Source organism: Marmota marmota, unplaced genomic scaffold (assembly GCF_001458135.2).
Source record: "Marmota marmota marmota unplaced genomic scaffold, marMar, whole genome shotgun sequence".
In the NCBI taxonomy this organism is placed as follows: domain Eukaryota; kingdom Metazoa; phylum Chordata; class Mammalia; order Rodentia; family Sciuridae; genus Marmota; species Marmota marmota.
Genome location: NW_026000240.1, coordinates 35,853,735 through 35,878,316, shown reverse-complemented (window position 1 = coordinate 35,878,316; position 24,582 = coordinate 35,853,735). Strand labels below are relative to the sequence as shown.

General features: G+C 41.2%; 1 protein-coding gene across 4 annotated transcripts in view; it reads left to right on the top strand.

Moving 5' to 3' along the window:
• The window catches only part of Arih2 (ariadne RBR E3 ubiquitin protein ligase 2), a 62,068-nt gene extending 41,877 nt beyond the window's left edge, over nt 1-20,191 (top strand). For all 4 annotated transcript variants that reach the window (XM_015487240.2, XM_015487243.2, XM_048794395.1 and 1 more), the window contains 13 exons: nt 1,932-1,999; nt 6,194-6,257; nt 8,632-8,782; nt 9,846-9,967; nt 11,311-11,420; nt 13,088-13,205; nt 14,109-14,159; nt 14,250-14,271; nt 16,326-16,477; nt 16,864-17,007; nt 17,610-17,678; nt 19,381-19,464; nt 19,684-20,191. In XM_015487240.2, coding sequence (XP_015342726.1) covers nt 1,932-1,999; nt 6,194-6,257; nt 8,632-8,782; nt 9,846-9,967; nt 11,311-11,420; nt 13,088-13,205; nt 14,109-14,159; nt 14,250-14,271; nt 16,326-16,477; nt 16,864-17,007; nt 17,610-17,678; nt 19,381-19,464; nt 19,684-19,755 — 1,227 coding nt within the window. In that variant the 3' untranslated portion in view covers nt 19,756-20,191. The remainder of the gene's footprint in view (nt 1-1,931; nt 2,000-6,193; nt 6,258-8,631; nt 8,783-9,845; nt 9,968-11,310; nt 11,421-13,087; nt 13,206-14,108; nt 14,160-14,249; nt 14,272-16,325; nt 16,478-16,863; nt 17,008-17,609; nt 17,679-19,380; nt 19,465-19,683) is intronic.
• Nucleotides 20,192-24,582: the final 4,391 nt, after the last annotated feature.

Sequence of the window (24,582 nt, the reverse complement as noted above, 5' to 3'; positions counted from 1 at the left end):
GTATCCAGTCTAGTTCTGTGCTCAGTGGATCTGAGAGGAGCATAGTGAGACATATAGGAAGCAGTGGGTGTGATGCTGATTAAGCCTCACTAGGTAAAAGAACGAGTTTATCCAAAACAATATAGTAGTAGTATAACTGTCATAGTTTTGTTTATGTTTTTGTTACTGGGGATTGAACCCAGGGGTGCTTTACCATTGAACCACATCCCCAGACCCTTTTTTATATTTTATTTAGAAACAGGGTCTCGATGAGTTGCTTAGGGCCTCACTAAATTGCTGAGGCTGGCTTTGAACTTGATCCTTCTGCCTCAGCCTCCCAAGCCACTGAGATGACAGGTGTGTGCCACCATGCCCATAACTCAAGTTTTTAAAAAAGTATTTTTAAACAAAAGCTACATTCAGTTGTTAAAGTTTAAACCAAATGTCTGATTTCTATTTTCATTTCATGATAGTGGTCTGTTGTAATGAATAGTTTTGTTAGGGCCACAATTAGAAAACATCAGCTCTAAGTGAGGAAACAGGCCTTCCATGGGCCTCAGTAAGAGAATATTTGGGCAACATGCGTGGCTCCAGATGCTTCTTACAATTTGTGGAAGGCAAGTGGGGACCCCTGCTCCATTTGAAGTAAACTGTCTTTGAGTCCTCTAAATAGACAGACTGTAGGAAAGGAAGACATTCATTGATTATTTAGCCTTTGACAATGAGTGTGCCCTTTTAAAAATGTTAAGTTTAGTCTCCTTTCAAGGGTGACTTGAGCTCCAGGGATGTGGATCACATATTGGTTACTTTGTCTTCCTCCAGAAGTTCTTTTTTGTGGACCAGGCAGGCCTTATCTTACAAGTCATTAGTGGATGCATGTAAGGACTCAGTCCAGTGAGCAGAGTATATTTTACATATTTTTCCAGCCTGAAGTTTGTTCCTTATTTCTTGATTTAGTGGTACCCTCATATTCTGTTACAGTGCTATCTGGAAAGTTTGATCTAGGCCTCCAACCACATCCCAATCTTTTGTGGACACACCCTAGTTTTGACACTTAAGGTGAATTGTTAGCTTTTACTTGACAATTACCAAGATATTATGGCTGATATTATGACTATAATATGCTATCTCACTACTTGGTTTTTTAACCTAATATGGAAATGTGAAATTCTTTCTCTCAATAAACATCTACAACGTTCTTTTCAAAAACTACATAGTAGCCTATTGCATGAATCTGTCATTATATTATTTACCTAGCTCGTTTTTTGTTGGACAATTTAAGTTATTCTAACTTTCTACTATTGTAAATAACCCAGTGGCTCACTTATCCACTGTCCTTTCTAAGAAGGAATTTGCAAAAGGAATTGCTAGTTTAAAATACCTTCTGAGGCTCTTTAATAGCTAGAACCATATGCTTTAAATGTTCCCTAATAGAATGTCTGGGCCAGAAAGACTGCCCACAAACGTTTAAAAAGTCTTTGCAGTTAGTGCTCATCAGATGCTAGGAATCCAGGGATTCTAGGCAGGAGTTTGGTTATTTTCTTTGTGGAATTCATGCAAGGATGAGGCTGGGAGATTTTCTGCAATATAAGGCCTAAATAGAGGTGTATGGCCTCCTATGACACCCTGCAGGAATATACATTACATTAGAGAACCCATAGCTCTTTCATTCATATTAGATGCTAAGTTGTTATAAGTGGTTTTGTTAAGTTTCAAATTAGAGTTTGCAATTTTTTTAGAAGGGTCATTCACCAAAACAAAGATTGAAAATCAGGAGATTCATAAAATCATTAGGATTTTATGAATCTGAACTTAAAAGAGAAAAACAGTATCAGGAAAAAAAATGGAATTCAAGCCTGAGCCTCGGATAGATGTGAATATATGCATTTCTCAAAGTATATAGCACTCTAAAAGCAACTTCAGTTAATTTGATTTTTCTTTCTTCTTTTCAGGTATCTCATTCAGTTGCCAAACTCATATTAGTTAATTTCCACTGGCAAGTCTCAGAAATATTGGACAGGTAAGGTCTTTAGGGGAGAGGAGATGACATTGTCCATAGCTCCCTGCTCTGCCTCCTTACCCACTAGTGATTATTGTTTTTATTTTGGAGTATATTCTTCTAATGTGCATATTAAATTTTTAAAACACTGGATCATATCGTACATCCCTTTCTTTCAGTGTATTATGAGCATTTTCCCATGTCTACAGCATATTCTACCTCAGTTTTAATGCTAGCACAGTATTTCATTATAGGCGTTCCATACTTTATCTAAATTTCTATTGTTAGTGAAGTTAGTTGAAATATTCTGTGCTATTGTTGATTTTAATCAGTTTCCTTCTAGATAACATTGCCAACATCTCCAGCTACTTCTTTTGGATATATCAAGTAAGGATGTTAACAGTACTAGGGATTGAACCTGAGGCTTCAAACATGGCATATTGCCTTTAGAAAAAATCGGAGACACATGCCGGTGATCCCAGCTACTGGTGAGGCTGAGGCAGAGGATTACAAGTTTGAGACCAGGCTCAGCACCTTAGCAAGGCCCTAAAGGAACTTAGTAAAATCTTTAAAATAAAAAAAAATAATTGGGCTGGGGTTGTGGCTTAGCAATAGACGTGCTTGCCTAGCATGTGTGAGGCCCTGGGTTCGATCCTCAGCATCACATAAAAATAAATAAATAAAATAAAGGTTAAAAAAAAAATAACTGGGAATGTAGCTCAGTAGTAAAGTGTCCTTGGATTCCAGTCCCAATACCAAAAAATAAGAAGAAGAAAAAAGCCCATGCAGGGGCTAGGGATGTGGCTCAAGCGGTAGCACGCTCGCCTGGCCTGCGTGCGGCCCGGGTTCGATCCTCAGCACCACATACAAACAAAGATGTTGTGTCCACCGAAAACTAAAAAATAAATATTAAAAACTTCTCTCTCTGAAAAAAAAAAAAAAGAAGCTGAGCCAGGAAAGGTTGACAGGTTCAAGGTCACCCTCATCAATTTAGCGATACACTGTCTCAAAATAAAAAATGCTAGAGATGTAGTCCAGTGGTAGAGCATGTTCCTGACATGTTTGAAGCCTTAGGTTCAATCCCTAGTACTGTTAACAAAACAAAAAGCCAGCTATGGTGGTACACACCTGTAATCCCAGTGGCTTGGGAGACTGAAGCAGGAGGATTAGTTCAAAGCCACCTCAGCAATTTAGCAAGGCCCTAAGCAACTTAGTGAGACACTGTCTCAAAATAAGAAATAAAAAGGGTTGGGGATATGGCTCAGCAGTCAAGCACTCCTGGATTTAATTCCTAATACTAAAAAAAGAAAAAAGGAGCTGGGGCTGGGGCTCAGGGGTAGCGCACTTGCCTGGCATGTGTGAGTCACTGGATTCGGTTCTCAGCACCTCTATTTATATGGGGGTCTATCCATAAAGGTCTATCAACAACTAAAAAAAATTTGAAAAAGAAAAAGTGGCCACTTTACCATATACCTCTGCCTTAGGATATTTGAGTGTTCCTTCTCACCTCCTCCAGAACCGGAGTTCTTGAACCTCAGACCTTAGAGATATTTTAGATGTTGTCATGAAAAGGTGTCTTCTTCCTCTTATGTTCTCTGGATAGATCTCTTGTGTCCTACCTTCAGAGGCATATGCCTCTGTCTAGCTCAGTGTTTCTCATCCTTAGCACATTTTGGGCTATATCATCCCTCCCTCCCTCTCTCCCTTCCTTCCCCTCTCCCCCCTCTTCCTCATCTCCCCCACCTGCTTCTCCTTCCCCTAAGAAGGAATTTGCAAAAGTAGAATTGCTAGCTCGTTCCTTCTTTCTTTAGATCCTTCATTCGCCTTCTCCTCCTTCTCCTCTTCCTCCTCCTAAAAACAAAAAAACAGTACTGGGGTTTGAGCCCTAGGCCTTGCCAATGCTAGGCAAGCACTTTTCCACCAGACAATATCCCTAGCCCTTTTAAGTTTTTCATGTTTGGATATTTTTTTATGTCTCAACTAAATTCCCTAGGCCGGCTTTGAACTTGCAATCCTCCTGCCTCAGCCCCACTGGTAGCTGGGATTACAAATATGTGCCACTGCATCCAAGTGGATAGTTCTTTGTTTTGTGGGGCACTGCTCTCTGGGTTATAGAATGATTGATAGTGCCTCTGGATTTGGCCTACTCGAAGTCAGGTAAGGAAAGTCATCCCTAAGTCTTTGACAGTAAAAATGTGTCAAATAATCCCTGGAGAACAAAATTTCCCTAGGTGAGAAGCAGAATTACTATCTCCACCCACTTGCAGTGCAGCAAGTCTTCCTTTCTCCCTGTAGTGTGTTTCCATTGATCCATGAAAGAAGATTATGCCTTCCATTCTTCAAGCTATGTATGGCTGGGGTAGCCATATCAACTGGAGCAGCTCAGCACAATCAGGAAAAGTCAAATGATTTCTGATTCCCTAACTTTGGCATGCTCTGTACTTCAGAGCTCAGTATGTTTGGATACAATTGCAGATGAACTTTTATTACTATTATTGGACATGGGTTCTGGTAATGGGGTTTCTCTCAACTGTCCAAACTCTCCAGCATAACTTGAGAGTATATATTTGAATAGCTAAAAGTGTTTAGAACACTAGTTTGAGAACCAGGTATAAAACAGATCTTTTAACAAAGGTAGCTGAAGGAAGCATTCTGACTAGATAGGGAAAGGCAATCACATAAAGGAGATACGGTCCTTGCCTGATGCAATTAACTTACCTTGTTTTTTTGGGGGCAGTACTGAGGATTGGATCACTGATTTGCATTCCCAGGCTGTCCCCCTTTTTAAAAGTACTGGTTTGAACCTAGGGATACTTAACCACTGAGCCACATCCTTAGCCCTATTTATTTATTTAAAAAATTTTCCCCCTCACAACTTTATTTTATTTATTTATTTGTGTATTTATTTATGTATGTATTTATGTATTTATGTATGTGGTGCTGAGTATTGAACTCAGTACCTCACACATGCCAGGCAAGTGCTCTCCACTGAGCTACAATCCTAGCTCCATCAGCCCTTTTTATTTTTTTATTTTGAGACAGGCTCTCACTAATTTGCTTAGGGCCTCACTGAGTTCTGAGGCTGACTTGGAACTTGCTATCCTTCTGTCTCAGCCTCCTGAGCCTCTAGGATTATAGGAATGTGCCACCACACCCGGCTATCAGCTCTTCTTATTTTATTTTGCGACAAGGTCTTGCTAAATTGTCCATACTGATATACTGACTTTTAACTTGCCATCCTCCTGCCTTAACCACCAAAGTGGCTGGAATTATAGGCATGCATCCCCATACCTGGCCCAAATTGCTCTCCAAAGTGTTTATTCAACTTTGTTTCCATCAGTGGTATTTGAATGATCCTGATACTGTCTTACTTAATTTTGTAATAAATGATATTTCAATGTTTCTCTTTTTTTTTTGCTGTTGTTGTTGTTGGTTTGTTTGATGTTTGGATAATTTTGGTACTTGGGATTGAACCTAGGGGCACACTTTACTACTGAGCCCAACCCTTTTACTTTTAGTTTTTTCTTTTGGATCAGGGTTTTACTAAGCTTCAGAGACTGGCCCTGAACTTGGAATTCTCATGCCTCAGCTTTTGGATAGCTGGGATTATAGACCTGTGCCACCATCCCTGGCTTTTGTTTTTAATTTAATTTTTTTTTTCTGTCCCCTGTGTGAAATGCCTGTTCTTTTTCTTGTGGTTTTTTGTTTGTTTGTTTTGTTATTTTGTCTTTTGAAATGGACTTTTAGTTTTAATTTCTTCTGATACTAATTCTTTGCCAGTTTATAGATAAGAGATACACACAATGATTATCTTCCAATATATGGCAGGTTTTCACTATATGGTATCTTTTGATAAACTTAAATGCAGCATAATTTGTTAGACTCTTATATTTTGCCTTTTGAGTCTTAAGGAATTCTTCTATCAAGACGGTATTTGAGATATTTGCCTATATTTCCATAACTAGATCTAAAACAGATCTGGTCTATCATAAATATTTTTGTAGTTCATTAAGTTTGAAGCAGTTATTTTTCCTTATACTGATAGAGAGCTGAAATGTTGAAAGAGAACAAAATCTTTCTACTCAGATAAAAATGAAGTTTAGTTCTGTGAAAAGGTAATGTAACCACAACATATGGTGGTCTTTTCTCTTCATTGTTACTAGTAAAAATGTCTTTAGCTTCTGATTTCCTTTATTTCTGCTTTCTGTTTTGTAGATACAAGTCCAATTCTTCTCAACTGCTTGTTGAGGCACGAGTTCAGCCCAATCCATCAAAACATGTAAGTATCTTCGATTTGAGTGAGGCTTCTCTGGATTCACATTGTTCTTGCTAAGGCTTAGTATCACGGAGAAACATTTTCGCTTTGTTTGTAGCAAGCATGTCCAACCAGTGAGCATGCCAGACCTAAATCTTTTATATCTTTATAGTTTCGGGCCAGAGATGTAGTTCCAGAGTGGGACATTTGTATAGTAGATGTGAAGCCCTGGTTACTATCTTTAGTACCACCAGCCAAAAAATGTTTCCTTTATAGAGAGTAACTCATTGCCTGTCCCTGGGTTCTTTCCAGCCTTGCCTTACCTTCCTTTCTGTCTGCACTTACACATAGCTTGTACTCCCTTCCTTCTAGGTGCTTTGGTGTTGTCAAGATCACTGCATACCTCTTTGATTCTGTTTATACCTTTTCTGACCCAGAATGTTTGGACTCTGTCCCCATATTGACTTGTAGGAATGAAATTTGCCTTCTTTTCCCCTCAATATTGGTCCTCTGTCACCTTATCTCTTTTTTTGAGACATGATCTCACTAAGTTGGCAAGGCTGGCCTCAAACTTGCAATTCTCCTGCCTCAGCCTCTAAGTACCTAGGATTATAGGCATTTGCCACCACACGTGACTGAAATTTACCTTTAAAGATAAAGGGGTAAATTTACCTTCAAATCCAGGGGCTGGGGATATAGCTCAGTTGGTAGAGTACCTTGCCTTGCATGAATAAAGCCCTGGGTTTAATCCCCAGCAACACACACAAACACTCACACACACACACACAGAAAAAAAAAGATTCAAACCTAGCCAGGCATGGTGTCATTGGCCTGTAATACCAGCAGTTCAGGAGGCTGAGGCAGGAGAATCAAAGTTCAAAGCTAAACTCAGCAACTTAGCAAGGCTCTAAGTAATTTAGTAACATCCTATCTCAAAAGAAAAAGTAAAAGGGCTGGCTCAGTGGTTGAACATCTCTGGATTCAATGCCTGGAACTAAAAAAAAAAGATTTCAAATCCAAGTCACCATTTCACAAAGCCTTTTCCCTGAGATCATTTCCCTCCAAACTTGTCTGATTATATATATACATTGTGTGATGTAGTGATTAATTCATATCTTACCTCCCTACCATAGGAACTGTCTTAACAATGAATAGCAAAATCCTGGGTATATTTAGCAAACATTTGTCCAATAATTTTTAAGTGAGGGCTGTATTAAAAGAGCTCCAAGGAAAAAGAATTGGAGCATAGATCCCCAAATAGTTTCTGCACCCTCTTAGGAGAAAGGTTTCTAGAAGCATACTGGACATACAGAATATAGGCCTTTTCCTCAACTTCTTGTTTTCCTAATGAACCAAAAAGAATCTAATGAAACTTGTAAGTGGAATTTTCCATTGGCTTGTAATTTTAGCCAGGGTATCCAAATTGTCTTTGCCGATTTATGTATCATAGTGTTAAAGTGACTTAAAGCTCTGTGGTCATTTACCACATTCTAGAATAGTTCCTTCTTTATCCCTCCAAGTTAATTATCTGTGACATCTTTTTGATATATTAAGGATGAGTTGTAACTTGGTAAAATGTATAATATTTTGTGGTTTGGTCAATGTTTTGTTTTGTTTTTGAATTGGGGATTGAACCAAAGGGCACTTGACCACTGGTCTACATTGCAAACCACCCCCCCATCCCTGCTCCGCTTTTTTTTTTTTTTTTTGAGGCAGGGTCTCTTGCTTAAGTTGTTTATAGAGGTTTAGAGCCTCATTAAGTTGCTGAGACTGGCCTTCAACTTGCAATCCTCCTGCTTCAGCTCCCAAATTGGTGGGATTATGGGTATGCACCCAGTGATTTGAGCATATTGATATGGAAAAACCATTGTCCTTGACATGTAATACTGCAGTATATGCTGTGAGACGCTTCACAGACTCAGCTTCTAAGAACCCTTATGACTGGGTTTGTACTTATTGAGGACCAACTCTGTACTGTGCTGTGCTGAATGGGAGTAGATCCCCCTGCCTCAACCTCCCAGTTTGCTGGGATTATAGGTATGCACTACCATGTCTGACAATCCTATATAATCCAATTTAATTCACTGAACCTGGTTTACATTATAAATAACTGTAAATTTTAATTTCATTCTCTCTTCCTCTGACTCCTAGTGATTTTGCAAGCTCAGCTCAGGTACTGTTTCCTTCAGAAAGCCCTTCTGGTATATTTTATCCCATTTGCTACTTAGTCCATTTGCTACTTAACCCCTTTGGGACTCGAGTCCACACATTTCAGTTGGGCTTTGACACTTATTACAAAGTCAGGATCACCTTCCATGTACCCAGCTACTTGAGGCTGTCCTGTGGCCTTCCTAGACCTGAAGGCTTCTTTTGCTCACATGGATTTACTTCTCTCCAGGTCCCTACCACCCATCCCCCTCATCACTGTGCAGTGTGTATGCAATTTGTGCGGAAGGAAAACCTACTGTCTCTGGCCTGCCAGCACCAGTTTTGCCGCAGCTGCTGGGAGCAGCACTGCTCGGTTCTAGTCAAGGATGGCGTGGGTGTGGGTGAGTCTGTCATGGAACTTGTAAAAGGCTGGTATATGAAGTACTTATCTTGAAATCTGCCTTTTCATACTCCATACTCTATTTAACTTGACTATTTTCTTCTAAGACTGAGCTTTTTAATCATCAGAACTAGTGATTTTTAAACACATCAGCTCACATAGTGGCAGAGGTTGCCCCAATCCTCAGCAAAACAAGGAAATTAAAGCTATTGTAAATACTAGTGTGTATGCACAAGGTATCTCTCACCTTTTAGGTGAACAGCCCTGTAAGCTGCTTACCCTTATCTTGGTGGCAGCCATAACTCAGAAACACCTATGAGAGTTTGCTGCTATTTAGACAACATAGCGTAAATCAAATTTAGTGATTAGCTTCAGGAGTATTTGTTTTACTATGACTTGATGACATTGATACTAATTATCACATTAAATGGTATCTATAAAATCTCATTGTATTAATAATAAGCATAAGCACATAATATTAAATATCAGAACTATCATAGAGAACTATCTCATTAGTCAAGAAATCTATAAAAAAGGATCCATAGAAATTGTTATTTTGTGGTGTTATTGATATATATGTATCTGGATCAGTATTTTTGTTGCATTGCTATGGAAATGTGTAGGTTCTCCTCTTAGAATAAATTCTGTTGCTTCAAGCATTTCTTTTTTTTTTTCTTTCTTTTTTTTTTTTAATATTTATTTCTTAGGTGTAGATGGACTCAACACAATGCCTTTATTTTTATGTGGTGCTGAGGATTGAACCCGGGTCCCGCCGGTGCTAGGCAAGCACTCTACCGCTGAGCCACAATCCCAGCCCCTTCTTTTCTTTTTAAAAAATTTTTTTTTAGTTGTAGATGGACACAATATCTTTATTTATTTATTTTTATGTGGTGCTAAGATTTGAGCCCAGGGCCTCACGCATGCAAAGCAAGTGATTTACCACTGAGCTACAACCCCAGTCCCCAAGCATTTCTTATGGAATCTGAATTTGTTGTTTGAACCCAGTGGGCAAGTATTATGTCTCCTACAATATGGTTGTCCATCAGGTTGTCTTTGTTCAACAGGAGTCTCTTGTATGGCTCAGGACTGTCCACTCCGTACACCAGAAGACTTTGTGTTTCCATTGCTTCCCAATGAAGAATTGAAAGATAAATATAGGCGCTACCTCTTCAGGGATTACGTGGAGGTATGACTGACCCCTGTTTTTCTGCCCTCTCTTTTATTGGGCTTATCTGTATTTGATGGTTACCATAGTTATTTTATAGGTGAGGCTTCTTTAGGTATTGTTGTTTGGAGAGATAGTTCCATGGCTTTAAAAAAGTTCAAAAACCACTAGAGTGGTAGTGAAGAACATAGGCCCGGTAGTCAGGTAGACCACTGTGCAAATCCCAGATATATTGCTTCCTTGTTTGTGATCTTTGACTAATTCGTTTGCCTCTCTTGAGTCTTGGTTTCCTGTTCCATAGACTGGACAGAAATCTCTACTTTATACATAGTTGCTTAAACAAGCTATTGTATATTGGAATGAACACAAGTCAGGTGAACCTCAGGATTCCATTCAGTTCACTGTGATTCTGCATAGAGAAGGGATAGTTCTTTTTTCTTTTGTTTGGGGGGGGGTGGTTAATATTGGGAATTGAACCCAGGGGCGCTTAACCTGAGCCACATCCCCAAGCTCTTTTTATTTTTTATTTTGAGACAGAGTCTTCCTAAATTGCTGAGGCTGGCTTTGAACTCACGATCCTCCTGCCTCAGCCTCCCCAGCAGCTGGGATTACAGGCGTGCTCCACTGTGCCTAGTAGGATATTTCTTTTTTAGCATTTTGAAACCTCATCCAGAATTCCATCATTATCAGTTTTGAAATTTTTTTCTCTCTTGAGCTCTTGTCTGGTGATGATAATTCCATGCAGCACAATTTTCATCTTTGTCTTTTATGTCTAAACTTATTGGATTGATTTATGATCTCATGCACATGGTACAGGTTAAGCAGAAGGCCTTCTTCTTTGTGATATTTGCTGCCTTTAGTAAATTCCTGAGGATCATTGAGCCCTCAGAGCTATCATATTCACAGCTGAGTGGAATGTGTTCCTTTCCAGCCCAAGTCCATATGTACTTTCATCTCAGTGATAGTTCCCTGCCCCCTTTGAGATGATTTCTCATGTTACCCAGGCTAGCCTCAAATTGCTGGGCTCAAGTAATCCTCCTGCTTCAGCCTCCTGAGTAGCTAAAACTACAAGCACCTTCCACTGCACCTGGCCCACAGATACATTTCGATATTCGATTTTGTAATATAACCTTAGGTCATTCTAGTGAGTTGTTACCAGGTTTAAGTTAAACTTTTATAGTTCTTCTTCACTATCTGGCCAATGTCTGATCTGTACAGCATCTGTTCTGAATTTGTATATAGCCTCTTAATCTTTGTCAACAAGTGGAAGAACAGAAAGAAAGCATTTTAGCACTCAACACAGGTCTGTTTTGGAGGCAGCACATTGGTAATATTCTCATTGTTTCCCTTTGCTGTGTTCACAGAGTCATTACCAGCTCCAGCTGTGCCCTGGTGCAGACTGCCCCATGGTTATTCGGGTACAGGAGCCTAGAGCTCGTCGAGTGCAGTGCAATCGGTGCAATGAGGTCTTCTGGTAAGATTGAGTGTGTGGCTAAGCAGCCCTGGGCTTGTGCTTCATCCTTCTCTGTAGCATCACTGTTGTTGCTCTGTGTGAAGGTGGGGCTGAGAGAAACAGGGTCTCTGAACCAGAAAAGCAACTCTGTTCTCAGTAGGCAGGTTTGTGCCCAGCACCTCATGTTCCATTAATGCTCAGTCTGGAGACAAGGAATAGCATAGTTTCTTAAAAGAAAATGTGTAATGGTTTATGCTATAATCATAGCCTAGAGATTGTGTTTGTGTGGATCTACCTGCACAAATGATTGACATTGATATGTGTTTGAAAGGTACAACACTCAGTGTTTGTTTTTTAAGATTTTTTTTTTAGTTGCCAATAGAGCTTTTATTTTATTTATTTATATGTGGTGCTAAGGATCAAACCCAGGGCCTCACACATGCCAGCAAGTGTTCTACCCTCGAGCCATAGCTCCAGTCCCGACAGTGTTTTAAATTTTTTTTCCCAGTCATGATCTTTCTTGGCTAATTTTTGTAAAATGTGAATTCATAAATGTATTCTACATCTACATTTGAATGTATATTTGGGTTTACTTTATACAGCAGATAGTGTAATATCTAACTAATGGCTTACCTGATGACAGGTACTGTCCTGATTACTTTTCCTGCATTATCACAACTGTATGATTGGCTGTATGTAATAGGTAAGGCAGTTGGGATACAGGCTAAATTGGGGTGATAGTAAATGGTAGAGTCATAATTTAAGTTCAGATCTGTCCTACTTGGCAACTTCCTGGAATATTCATGATGGGGCTTTAGAGGAAGTACATGGAAAATGTGATGTGTGTGTACATGTCTTCTGTCTTTTAAGACATCATCAAGGGACTGTATGTCGAACCAAAAGTTAAGAATAACTAAATAGTTGTTCTTTATCCTTTGTCCCACATTATGAACTTCATTTTTCTAAGGCATTTGTTTGGCTTACCACCAAAGGGCTTTTGCACAGAGTACTGATGGCTTGGTCAAAGAGGAAGTTGAAAACATGAGAGCCTAGACCAATGGGTATCAGAGTCTTTTTCTTTTCAGATTTTAAGTCTTAAGTATTATCAGATACATTTTGACCCTGCAGATTTTGTAAGTTCTGGAATTTGTGCATCCTCATGTAACATGTGGCTAGGAGGTGAAGTTAGTCTTTTGGGTCTGAATCAAGGGGTCCTTCTTAGAGCACCTCACCATACCCTTCAAGAAGCTGGACTCAGGTGGGCATGTAGGTCAGTGGTACCTCACTTGCCTAGCATGTGCAAGAGTCTTAAGTTCAATCCCTACCACTGCAGGTGGGGGGAAAAGAAGCTGAGGTCAGGGATGGGACTGTAGCTCAGGGGTAGAGAACTTGTCTAGCCCTGCTTTTGTCCCCAACAACACACACACACACACACACACACACATATTAAGAAGCTGGGTTCTCTGTTTTGACATCCTTTCAGAAAGAGTTGACACCACACAACTTGTTTAAACAGAAACATTTTATTTGTATAATCCTGGTTAAGTAAAGGTTCCAAAGGCTTTGAAAGGTGACTTTGTCTCTGAAAATCTTTAATTCAAGTTCTACTGGCTTGAACAAAAGGAAAATATAAAATGTTGGACCCTGACTTAATGAATTTTTGAATGTTTTTCTTTTCTAATTTTAAGTTTCAAGTGTCGTCAGATGTATCATGCCCCCACAGACTGCGCCACAATCCGGAAATGGCTCACGAAGTGTGCAGATGACTCTGAAACGGCCAACTACATTAGTGCTCACACTAAAGATGTAAGGACTATATCTTACTTGTCATGAATCTGCCCTCAGTGCTGTCCAGGGCCCTCTGGCTTGGAGATTTGCCACCTGAGAATAGAACACATAGAGTCCCAGGGTTTTTGCTAGGGGTTATGGATATTCACCCAGAGTGGGCAGAGTTTGTAGCAATTTGTCATAGGGTGCTTTGGGTGTATATAATTTAATAAAATGCCAAAATATTTGGGAAAGTTTGACCCAAAGGAAAACTAATTAAAAGAAAACTAGTTTTGATTGAATGCTTTTATCATCTATACCTGATAAAAGAGCAAAACAGCAAAGCTGTGATATGAGCACAGCCCTGTCCAATTTTCATTTCCCGTGGGAAAGAATGTCCTGCAGGCTTTAGAGGCCATTGTACCCTGGGCCAATTAACTTGCCAAGTCAGTGTGCTCACAAGCACAGTTATGACTATGACAATAAACAGTCTCTTTCATGGTGCTAGGAGACACAGCATCAGACTAGTCTACATTGCTGTTTGGGATTTAATGTCCTCTTCTGGAAGCAGAAGTCTAGGCAAGCCAACTAAGACTTAATCCAGTTTGGCAGTTCTAGGCTTCTTTGGCAATATTCCCCAGCAGGTAGGCCTTCTGCTGATTCAGCCTGTGCTTAATCTAAGCAGCTTCATGGCAAGATACATGGTGGAAGACTTAGTGGGGTTCAGCTGGTGCTTGAATTGTTTCAAAGCCAAACATGCTGACCTCATTTCCTTGAATTGCTGTTCCAGCTTCAGCGACCTGCCACATTTAAATGAGATGCTCCTCCCCAGAAGTGCTCGCATGATGAGCTACTAGGCAAAGGAGCCAGGAGTTTTGTGTAATTTGTCTTAGAACTGGCCTGATGGTGCGTGAGCCTAATGGCACCGTTCTGTCTCCTCAGTGTCCCAAGTGCAACATCTGCATTGAGAAGAATGGAGGCTGCAATCATATGGTGAGCAGAAGCCTGTACACTTTGCATGTATGACATGGAGCCTTTGGTCAGCGTGCCCCTAATGTGTTCTCTTCTGTTTCCCTCTGACAGCAATGCTCCAAATGTAAACACGGTGAGTCCCAGGCCTGGTGCCTAAGGCCCAGTGGCACAGTCTATGTTTCTTGTGCTTGGGTCTCCACTGGTTCTTTAGTAAAGTTCTTTTGTAGTGAAATGACAAAATAAAGGGGAACCTTAGTCACTCGTAGTCATCATAAGGCATAAAATAGCTTTTTATTTATTTATTATTTATTGATCCCTTTTGTAATCCCACTGAAGAGTGATAGCCAAGTGTGGTTGTATGTGTCTGTGCCTTCTGACGTGTAGTCAGAAGTCAAGCTTGGGATGAATCTGTGATCCTCGGTCATCTAAGAAAATTTTAACTTTATTATTTTTTAAGGAAGGTAAGTAGCAAGGAACTTATCTGTGCTACCTTTAGATACTTGAGAGCAGGTTGCACCTGGATTTACCAGATGTAGTAAAATCATACTTTCCTACCAGAGGAATTTTCAGAGAGGCTTTTGATGTGGCTTTTCAGATCTCCTTTATCTATCAGGAACACTTCACATAACTAGAGCCTGTTGATTTTGCTTTCCTTCTTGCCCGATCGAGAAATAAAATTCTTCCAAGTAGAAAAAATATTCAAGTAGCCTTCTACATGGCTTCATTGATGTGGACTAGGAAACTATAGTAGGTTGTTTATAAATCAGAATGCATATTACAGGATCCTAGATGGAAAGAGTGACTCTGAAGATGTTTGAATGAGGTAGAAGTATATCATACACAGAACAATGTTAGGCAAACATATTTTAAAGAAGAGTGACAACCAGGTGTGGTGGTGTGTGTCCTTAGTCCCAGCTATTCCAGAGGCTGAGGCTAGAGGATCACTTATCCCAGGAGTTCAAAGGCAGCCTGAGTAACATAGACCCCCTCTCAAAAAATAAAAATAGAAGATGACAGATACTCTAGTACCTACCATATTCCTAGTGCCTCAGAAGACCCCTCTGTGCCCCACCCTTAGCTCTAGTCTTCCAATTTCCTAACACCCAGAGTTAATGATCATCTATAATTATACCACCTAATAGAGCGACCCTACACAATATATTTTTTTTCTTTTGGTACTAGGAATTGAATTCAGGAATGCTGAGCTACATCCCTAGTCCTTTTTTAATTTTTTATTTGAGTTGTTGTGGATCCTGCTAAATTGGTGAGGCTGACCTTGGACTTTTAATCCTCCCGCCTCAGTCTCCTGAATTGCAGGCATGTTCCACCAGGATTATAGGCATGTTCCACCATGCCCTGTTTATACTTGAAACAGGAACAAGCACAACCTAGCTGATTAAATAGACAGCAGTATTACCAGTGTTAATATTTATTTTTTATTTGTAGTTGGACCCGATATCTTTATTTATTTTTATGTGGTGCTGAGGATCGAACCCGGGACCTTGCACATGCTAGGCAAGTGCTCTACCACTGAGCCACAATCCCAGCCCTCCTCCTTTTTTTTTTTATTTTTTAATAACTTTATTTTATTTATTTATTCATTTTTATGTAGTGCTAAGGATCGAACTCAGGGCCTTGTACATGCCAGGTGAGCGCTCTACTGTGTTGATTTCTTTATTATGGAAGCAGAATTATAATTCTGAGTATGAATTGTTTCCTGAATATAGCTTTTATAGAAAGAGCTCTTTAAAAAAAAGAAAAAAGAAAAAAGAAAAGAAAAAGCCTTTCTTCCCAGCTTCACATATAAAAACTCTGTCAAGAATAAGCAGGGGTTGTGAGGATCGGAGTCTCGATGATCAGGTAGGCCTCATTTGAACAAGTTTTTGCTGCTTATAATGACATCAACATAACAGACCAGTGACTATACATTCAGCATCTGTCTATGAGATCAGTAAGGTGCATAGCACATGTGCTTATGGAATGGAAAGTATGCATAGGCTGTCATTTCTATTGACCAGCACAGGATATGGGGACAGTAAGATGTGACTGGGATGAGAGATAGACATTCCTTCTGGAAAAAGGCACCATTGAGAGGTTCTGCCCCTGTGGAGCAGGGTCTGTTCATCTAACTGCTTTGCCAGTTTGGATTTTCTTATGGGTATAATGATCACCCTCTGTTTTGCACAGACTTCTGCTGGATGTGTCTAGGAGATTGGAAGACTCATGGCAGTGAGTACTATGAGTGCAGTCGGTACAAAGAGAATCCTGACATTGTCAACCAGAGTCAGCAAGCCCAGGCCAGGGAGGCCCTCAAGAAGTACTTATTCTATTTTGAGAGGGTAAGTATTCTCTCCAGCACCTGCTGTTCCATTGTAGGGTTCTTTTAGTTGACCTGTTGAGATAGGATAACTGGGGTAACTGAAGACCAGAGCCAGTCTGTTCACACAGAAGTCAGTGAAGGGAGCTTTTACAGCAGCCTTGGGTGTTGTCTCTTTAGATGTGGCTTTCTGGCTATACAGGGCAGCCACAACTGACTGGGAAGACCTGGTACTTAACTTGGTTGAATGATGAGTTGTAGGAGAATGAAGGGCCATCAAGTTTTTCCATAAGTTAGAGGAGTCTGTGGTCATGTCCTGATAGCCAAGGTGGCTGTCCTGAACATCTATGTGGACCTCTGTACTTTCTTGGGATTCCTGTACTTTTCTCCATCCTCTCTGCTTTGTAGTGGGAAAACCACAACAAAAGCTTACAGCTGGAGGCACAAACATACCAGCGGATTCATGAGAAGATTCAGGAGAGGGTGATGAACAATCTGGGAACTTGGATTGACTGGCAGTATCTACAGAATGCTGCCAAGCTCTTGGCCAAGGTATCTACCAACTCACTCTTGGGTTTTCTTATGGCTATAATGATCACCCTCTGTTTTGCCTAACCCTGTCAGGGGCAGACTTCTGAGACCCCATCTCTAAAGGATAGAGGGATTTGCCATCCTGCATATACGTTCATGCTTGTTTATGGATTTACATTTCCCTGTGTTAGAACTATCAAGGACCTCACCTTTTAAGAAGAATCTTTCACTGCCTCTGCCTGCAGGAAAAATTGGAACCCTTTTTCTTCTCATTTTGTTGCATCTCTGCATCACTCAAGGGAAAAGAGATTATTATCTTTGGACAAGTAGTAACATAGATAACTGGACTCTGATATTTGATTTAAGAGGGAAAGTTATGAGGTAGCTACTGGTGATTAGTTTGAAAAAGAACTTTGGGTATTCTGAGTCCATGCTTTGTTGTTTCAGTTTTCCCCATGTCTTCCCCTAGTTCATTCTTTCTTTAGTTTAGCTTCATTTCTTTCAGTCCCATATCTACAGACCCTGGTTAATTTGCATAGTGAGGTAAGAGTTGTAAGAGCCACCTGAGAGGTAGGTCGGTTAGAATTACAGATACAGGTTTATTTTCTTTTCCTCCTATGCAGTGTCGATATACCCTGCAATATACCTACCCATATGCATACTACATGGAGTCTGGCCCCAGGAAGAAGCTGGTAAGGCAAAGCAATCCCTGCATGCTTGTCCTATAGCTTCAGAGGCACCCTTGTCTACCAGCACTTTTGCAGGAGAACAGGGATCTGACCCTGGGTATTGGAAGGTCAAAATCAAAACAAAACTTGTCTAATTGCAAAATTCCATTTCTATTCTGGGCATTCAGTACTGTCATTTTGTATAATGGAAAGGCAGATGCACCTAACCTCTGAACATTGATGGCCATTGGGCCTGGTCACTTGCTTATAATCCCAGCAACTGAGAAACAGAGGTAGGAATATCACAAGTTAGAGGCCAGCCTCAGCAACTTAGCAAGACTCTGTATCAAAATACAAAACAGCTGGGGGTATAGCTCAGTGGTAAAGTGCCACTGGGTTCAATCCACAGTACCTCCCCTTTTATTTAAAAAAAAAAAAAAGTGTGTGTGTGGTGGGGCAATTGGCCAAAAAGACCTCTGTCCATTTACCCCTTTGAATCTGCTCTCTTCCCCCTCAATCTCTAAGTTGATTGTTTTCAATCCCTTTATTTAATTCTTCATCTTAAATATGGGTTGTTTCCTGCTAAAGCAATTCCTATTTTTTGTTTAAATGTTGGAAAACAGAGAAACATTTATATCAGCCATATTCCCACCAAACAGAAATGACCATCATTATCATTTTCCATGCTTTTAAATTAATATTCTGGGGGTTGGAGGTGTAGTTTGGTGGCAGAGCACTTGCCTTGCATGTTTGAGGCTCTGGGTTCAATCCCCAGCACCACCACACACTATAATATATGTGTGTGTGTGTGTGTGTGTGTGTACATATACACATACATATGTATAAATGTACATAGTAATAAATGTAACATTTTATTATTACCATAATTAATTTTGATAATTGTCACTATTTACCAGACTGGTAGATTCCTTTTTAAAAATGGCTTTTTCGGGGCTGGGGATGTGGCTCAAGCGGTAGCGCGCTCGCCTAGCATGCGTGCGGCCCGGGTTCGATCCTCAGCTTCACATACAAACAAAGATGTTGTGTCCGCCAAAAACTAAAAAAAAAATAAATATTAAAATTCTCTCTGTCTCTAAAAAAAAATAAATAAATAAAATAAAGCCATTTTTATTTATCAGTTTTCCATTTTGCGGTTATACCATCATTTGATTGTTTCTGTTTTTTTACTATATAAATAAGACATTGAGGAAAATTGTTGTGCTTTCTCTCTTCATATGTATAATTAGTAAAAAAAGAGAGAAATGTTCAGTGTGAATACAGTGTCTGAGCATATCCATTTTGACTTTTTTGCAGCATCTGTTTCCCTATATGTTGGGAGCCTTTTTTTTTTTATAGAGAGAGAGAAGAGAATTTTTTAATATTTATTTTTTACTTTTCAGCGGACACATCTTTGTTTGTATGTGGTGCTGAGGATCGAACCCGGGCCACACGCATGCCAGGCGAGCGTGCTACCGCTTGAGCCACATCCCCAGCCCGGGAGCCTTCTTTTTAATGTCTTTAAATTCTTTCCCTTTCCTTGGTGTTAGAGGACAAGTATGGTCTTGCCATTTGGCTATACTCTTTAGTTTGCCTTTTGTTTGGAGACTCTAGAGATAATCTGTTAGGGGTTGAAGCGAGCCTGAGGTACTGCATGTGACCCTCTATCTTCAGGCTCTGCCCGGCTACATTCCCCTCTCCTTTTGACCCTCCTGCTCTACCCATACAGTTTGAATACCAGCAGGCTCAGCTAGAGGCTGAGATTGAAAACCTTTCGTGGAAAGTGGAGCGAGCGGACAGCTATGACAGAGGGGTAAGTGCCTGTTGTCTTCTTGCAGTGCAGGTAAGGGAAGATGGGTGGGGTCATAGATAACAGGGTGTTGGTATGAGAACTGGAAGCTGCTGCTGAGAAGGGTGGAAAGGGCATTGCTTTGGCTCCTTGGAGCCCATTGATATGGTAGGTGTGGCTTTGGTTACTCCCTACTCCTGGCACTGAACCATGCAAACACCCATCCTTGCTTCCTTTGTGCAGGACTTAGAGAACCAGATGCACATAGCAGAACAGCGGAGAAGAACCCTGTTGAAGGATTTCCATGATACCTAAGTTGGGACATGGACATGCCGGGATGAAATGTGGCTGCAAGGACTCCCGGCTGCCATACTGCATGCTGCAGGCTCTGCCTTTCACGACTCCAGGCAACAGCCAGGGCCCCACTCCTGAGAGACACTGGCAACACACCTTTTAGTTAATTTGTTTTCTTCTCATCTTTTTGCTTTTTGTTTCTACCAGGGTAGAGTTCATATTGAATTGGCTTCTTTTCAGGACTTTTAATTCACCCAGATGGTTGTTGGGAGGGAGGGAATGTTTTGTTTGCTTTGTTTTGTTTTGTTTATTTGTTTTTTGAATGGCTATTAATAGGATTAGATCATTACAACTTATGTAATTTTCAAAGATTGTACAATATTAAAAAAAAAAAAAAGGCAAACCATAGGATAACACAGAGCCCTTTTAAAAAATAAATTGGCATTGGAGTGTTTTACCCTGTAGCTATTTTACTTGGAATGTAACATGTGCTGCCCACCTACCCTGCCTCAAAAATATCTATACTGCAAGGGGCCCTGGAGTGGTCTCTGCTTTCCAGCTTCACATGTTTGGCCACAGCTAGAGACAGATGGTAGGGAATTGAGTTGGCCTTTGTCACAGGCATGGAGCACAAGGAGTCACATCATGCCTCCTGCCTTAGTTGGACAGTAAGGAGATAGTACAGAATAGGTGGTCTTCTGTGGGTTCATCTTTATTCTTGAAAGTGAGGTTTACCTGGGTCTGGCATTTGAAGCCAGAACCCACAGCAGAACATAGGTGGGCTTGTGGCCACCCAGACTAGGGGACGCTGGTTTAGCCCCATGCTTCCTTTGGTCTCCTATAGAGAATCATTTCGAAAGGGAGTTGTTCCTTAAAATAAATTTGCTTTACCTTGGTCTCTCCTTTTGTGCCAGTATTCAAGTGGTGTAACTCTGACCAGGGTCACATGCAGCCATACCTGACATTGACCTGCTGCACTCTCCTTACAAACATCAGGGTCAGAGTTCAACATGGCCCACCTCAAGGGCATTGGCCTTCCTGGCTCAGGGGCTCAGTTTGTGCAAGTTGTTTTCATATTACTTGGAGTGTGCCCAGCAGCTACTCTGGTGGCAGAATGTGTTTCCCTTTGCCTGGTTCCAACTGTCAGAAGACCCCACCTCTAGGGTCTGGGAGTATAAGGCCAGGAGAATCCTTGGTTTATGGTCCCAGTTTTTGTACTAGGAGGAAAGGCTGGCCAGAGGATAGGAACAACTTTCACATACTTGAGTGCAAGGGAGTAAGCAGTTTGCCTTGTATCCTGCCTTTCTTGAACCTGGTCCTGTGGGCCTTTGAAAAGTTAGATCTGTGATCTCTGGGGTTTCTGAGGCTTTGTTCAATGCCTCCACTCTGAGACTGGCAGAGCTATCTATACTTGACAGGGCCTCCTTCACCTCCTAGGAGAGCCTATAGGAAAATCTGTGAATATTATAGTGGGAGTTCTTCAGTGTCCATACATTTTCACCTCCAGTCAGCAGTTTTCTAGGTACTGAGTAAGCTGTAAACAGAGTCATTCTTGAAGACAGAGGACAGCTGTGACTTTTAAGGTACATGGCTGACTGCAGGTTCACTTTCTTCCCTCAAGTTTTATCTCTTCATATAGTCCCCAACAAGGGAGGGGATTTGGGAGAACAGGTTAGGAATGTAGCAAATGAGCCCAGAAAGGGACAACAGGGAGCTAATTGTGAATAGAAGGTACCTTCTACAGGACCATGGGTGGGATGTGAATTCTGCATTGGCATATGAAATATCTTGGTGTCTGGAGCCTTTACCTCTTTGTCAAGTCCTTCCTGTAGCACTGCCAGGGCACAGAACAGAGTTGTAGCTCTGCATCTTTGTCACACCCTGGCTGGGTATTCTCTGGACTTCATGGCTGCCACATTCTTTACTTACATCCAGTTGTGTGACCCTGACCACTAGAGCTACAGGGGATTCTATGTCCAGAATAACCTCTAGCACTAGACCTGTGGAGAGCTTCCTTTTGTGCCTCCAGTGGCTATCCTTTATTAACATTACTAGGAAGATGGGAGATGTCAGGCAGAATTCCTCCGCCCCCCTGCCAAGGGTAGAAGAGAGGCACAGTGTTTTCATGAATTTATCATATATCTTGTTTTTCTTCAAAGAAAAAGTTAATTGAAGCAATGTCATCTGCTCAAAGTTGAGTGGTTTATTCAAAATAAACTTAAGTTTCTGATTATAAAAATGTGTGTAGAGTCTTTCTTCAAAGGATACAGATAGATTCCCGAGTCCCAGATTCTGGCCAGTGAATACCAGATGAGGGTACTCCTGTTTGCCCTCTCCCCACTTGGGTGCTGTGAAGGCCCTACTTGTCAGATTTTTTCCCCTTTCTGGCTGTATGGAAAAAGGGTATCTGTAAGGTGGTCTCTGCAGAAGGAAGTAGAATATGCTGGAAGTTTTGACTCTCGTCTCTCTGGGTGTAGGCTGAATCATTCCCTACATCCCCAAGATGTGGTAGGGTAAATACAAATGTGCCAAACCCTTTTATTCAGACCTCTGTGTTCCTCCAAAGCAGATGTAGGAAGGTATGGCAGTGGACAGTGTGGCCTCTGGAGCCCTGAGGGTTATGAAGAGACAACTTAGGACATAAACAAGGATTTAGGTCCTAATCCCAAGGGTGAAGGACAGGAAACAGGGTTTGGTTTCTAATTGACAGATCCATATTTGTGTTGTCAGGAATGCCAGCAACTTTAGTGGTAGGAAGCTCTGTGATAAAGTCATCTTCAGAACTGGTAGCATGCCAGCAGAGACCTCACACTGCCCATCTAAATTCAATGAGAAAGTATGGCATCTGAGCCTCAGCTGTTCAGTAGGCTCTATTTTGGGCACAGGCCATCAATCAAAAAACCAGACTAGTGCCTATACCCCAAGACAAATCATGCTAATGTTGACTGAGCACATACTCATGTCCTCATGGCAACCCTGTGCAATAGGTGCTGTCAGGGTCCACATTATATAACTGTTTAAAAAGAAAATACAGGTATGGCACACACCTGTAGTTTCAGCTGCTTGGGAGGCTGAGGCAGGAACATGATGATTACAACAGGAGTTTGAGACCAGCCTGGGCAATATAGAATCCATCTAAAAAAAAAGAGAGAGAAATAATTTGCCCAAGGCTGCCACTGCTGGTAAATGGTAAACTGTTTATTTTTAGGAAGTTCAACTTTTCTAATACAAATTAGAACATAGCTCTGCACAATTGTCAAATTTGGCAGTATGTGTGTATCGGCTGTTGAGGTAAGACTGCCCTAGCATCAAAAGGGTCAGAGGGTTTAAAATGTCAAAAGTCAATTTTATGGTGATCTAACTGATTTTAGAAGGCGAGAGAGATCCCTACATTGGTACCAGGAAATTATGAGATCCTTGGTAAAATTGTGGTTCTATTGGTTGACATTTGTTCTCAATTACACCATTTTGGAAACTTTGAATTATTTCTATTGTAACTATACTTAGAAACAGATTTCTGACCTAACTAGGATTAATTAAAGACAGGCTGCAGAAAATTTGAACAATCCTGAATTGGTAAATAGAATTTTTTGTATATTGGACTCACAAATATTGATCAGTGATTATATTTCCTTTACAATTCATTTTAGGGGAAAGGGACTAGGCCCTTTACTTCCTCTGCATAAGGAGGTCCAGACCTAGCTAATTCCCCCCAGAGCTGTGGGTTCCCATTTCCTCTGATGTGAGATGCTGGACTGCTTTCTGGTGGTAGTGTTTGGTTAGCATCCCAACTTTGGCTCACAACAGCTATTGCTGTTGTTTCCCCTCTGTGCAGAAAAAGTCCAGAACCTCTCCTTTTGTGGAGTCAGATAAATAAAGAGGGGTGGCTAGATTAGGGCACTGATGAAGCCTGTCATTGTAGAATCTTGGGGATAAGGAAGTGGTCCTGCCCTGAGAAGACCAGAAAATTCAGTGTTAATGTGTTGTTCTTGAAAGCATGGGTGGTTAGAGTGTGTGCATATCCTAAGGATAACCCAAACCTAGAAAAGCAGCACAAAAATATCTTGGCACTGGGCCACTATATGTCCTTCCACTCCCATTTTTTTATGATAATCTGAGGTGATGGTGTCTCAATAGTGGAAAAGTTCCTTCCTCCCTCTTACTATGTGCCAGTTCTGAGACAAAGTGTTCCTTACATGGAGCACCTCCCGCATTCCTGGGTGTTACTGTGGTGGTGGTGACCCCCCAGAGCTGACCTTCCTGATGCCAGGGCTCCTCCAGGAATCCTCTGACCTCCCCAGAATCTTCTGACCTTCTCCCTCTTCCCCCGCGCACACACACACTCAGGCAACTTCTTCCTAAGGCCTGATTCCTGCAGGACTCCCTAGAAAATGTAGACCCACTGCGGTATGGACCTACAAGAAGGTCGTGGGACCTGCTACATCATCACGTGCTCAGTCATTGGCCTCCGCAGTATTGAGTCATCTCCTGGTGCTGTCTCCTCCATGCGGCTACTCCCTTCCCCAACCCCCACTCCTGGGAGCAAGATAATTGCAGATCCTATACTTTTCTGGGTGGGAGGAGGGAAGGGGGGGGGTCTTAACCAAGGACAGATAAATTACCAGATGGATTTGCCTTAATGGTGCAGCTCCTGTCTAGATCTACATTTGGTGAATGGTCTGCTCCGGGGAGTGTTTAGCTCCTGGAAAAGAAAACCCAGTGTGGGCTGGGGTTCAAGGTGCAGAGAGGCCGAGCACTATGTGCGACAGTGGCAGGTGCTTGTCCCCAGGAACGGTCTCCTGCTGACAGCAGTGTGCGCGGACTCTTGAGGCTGTTGTCCCAGAGACT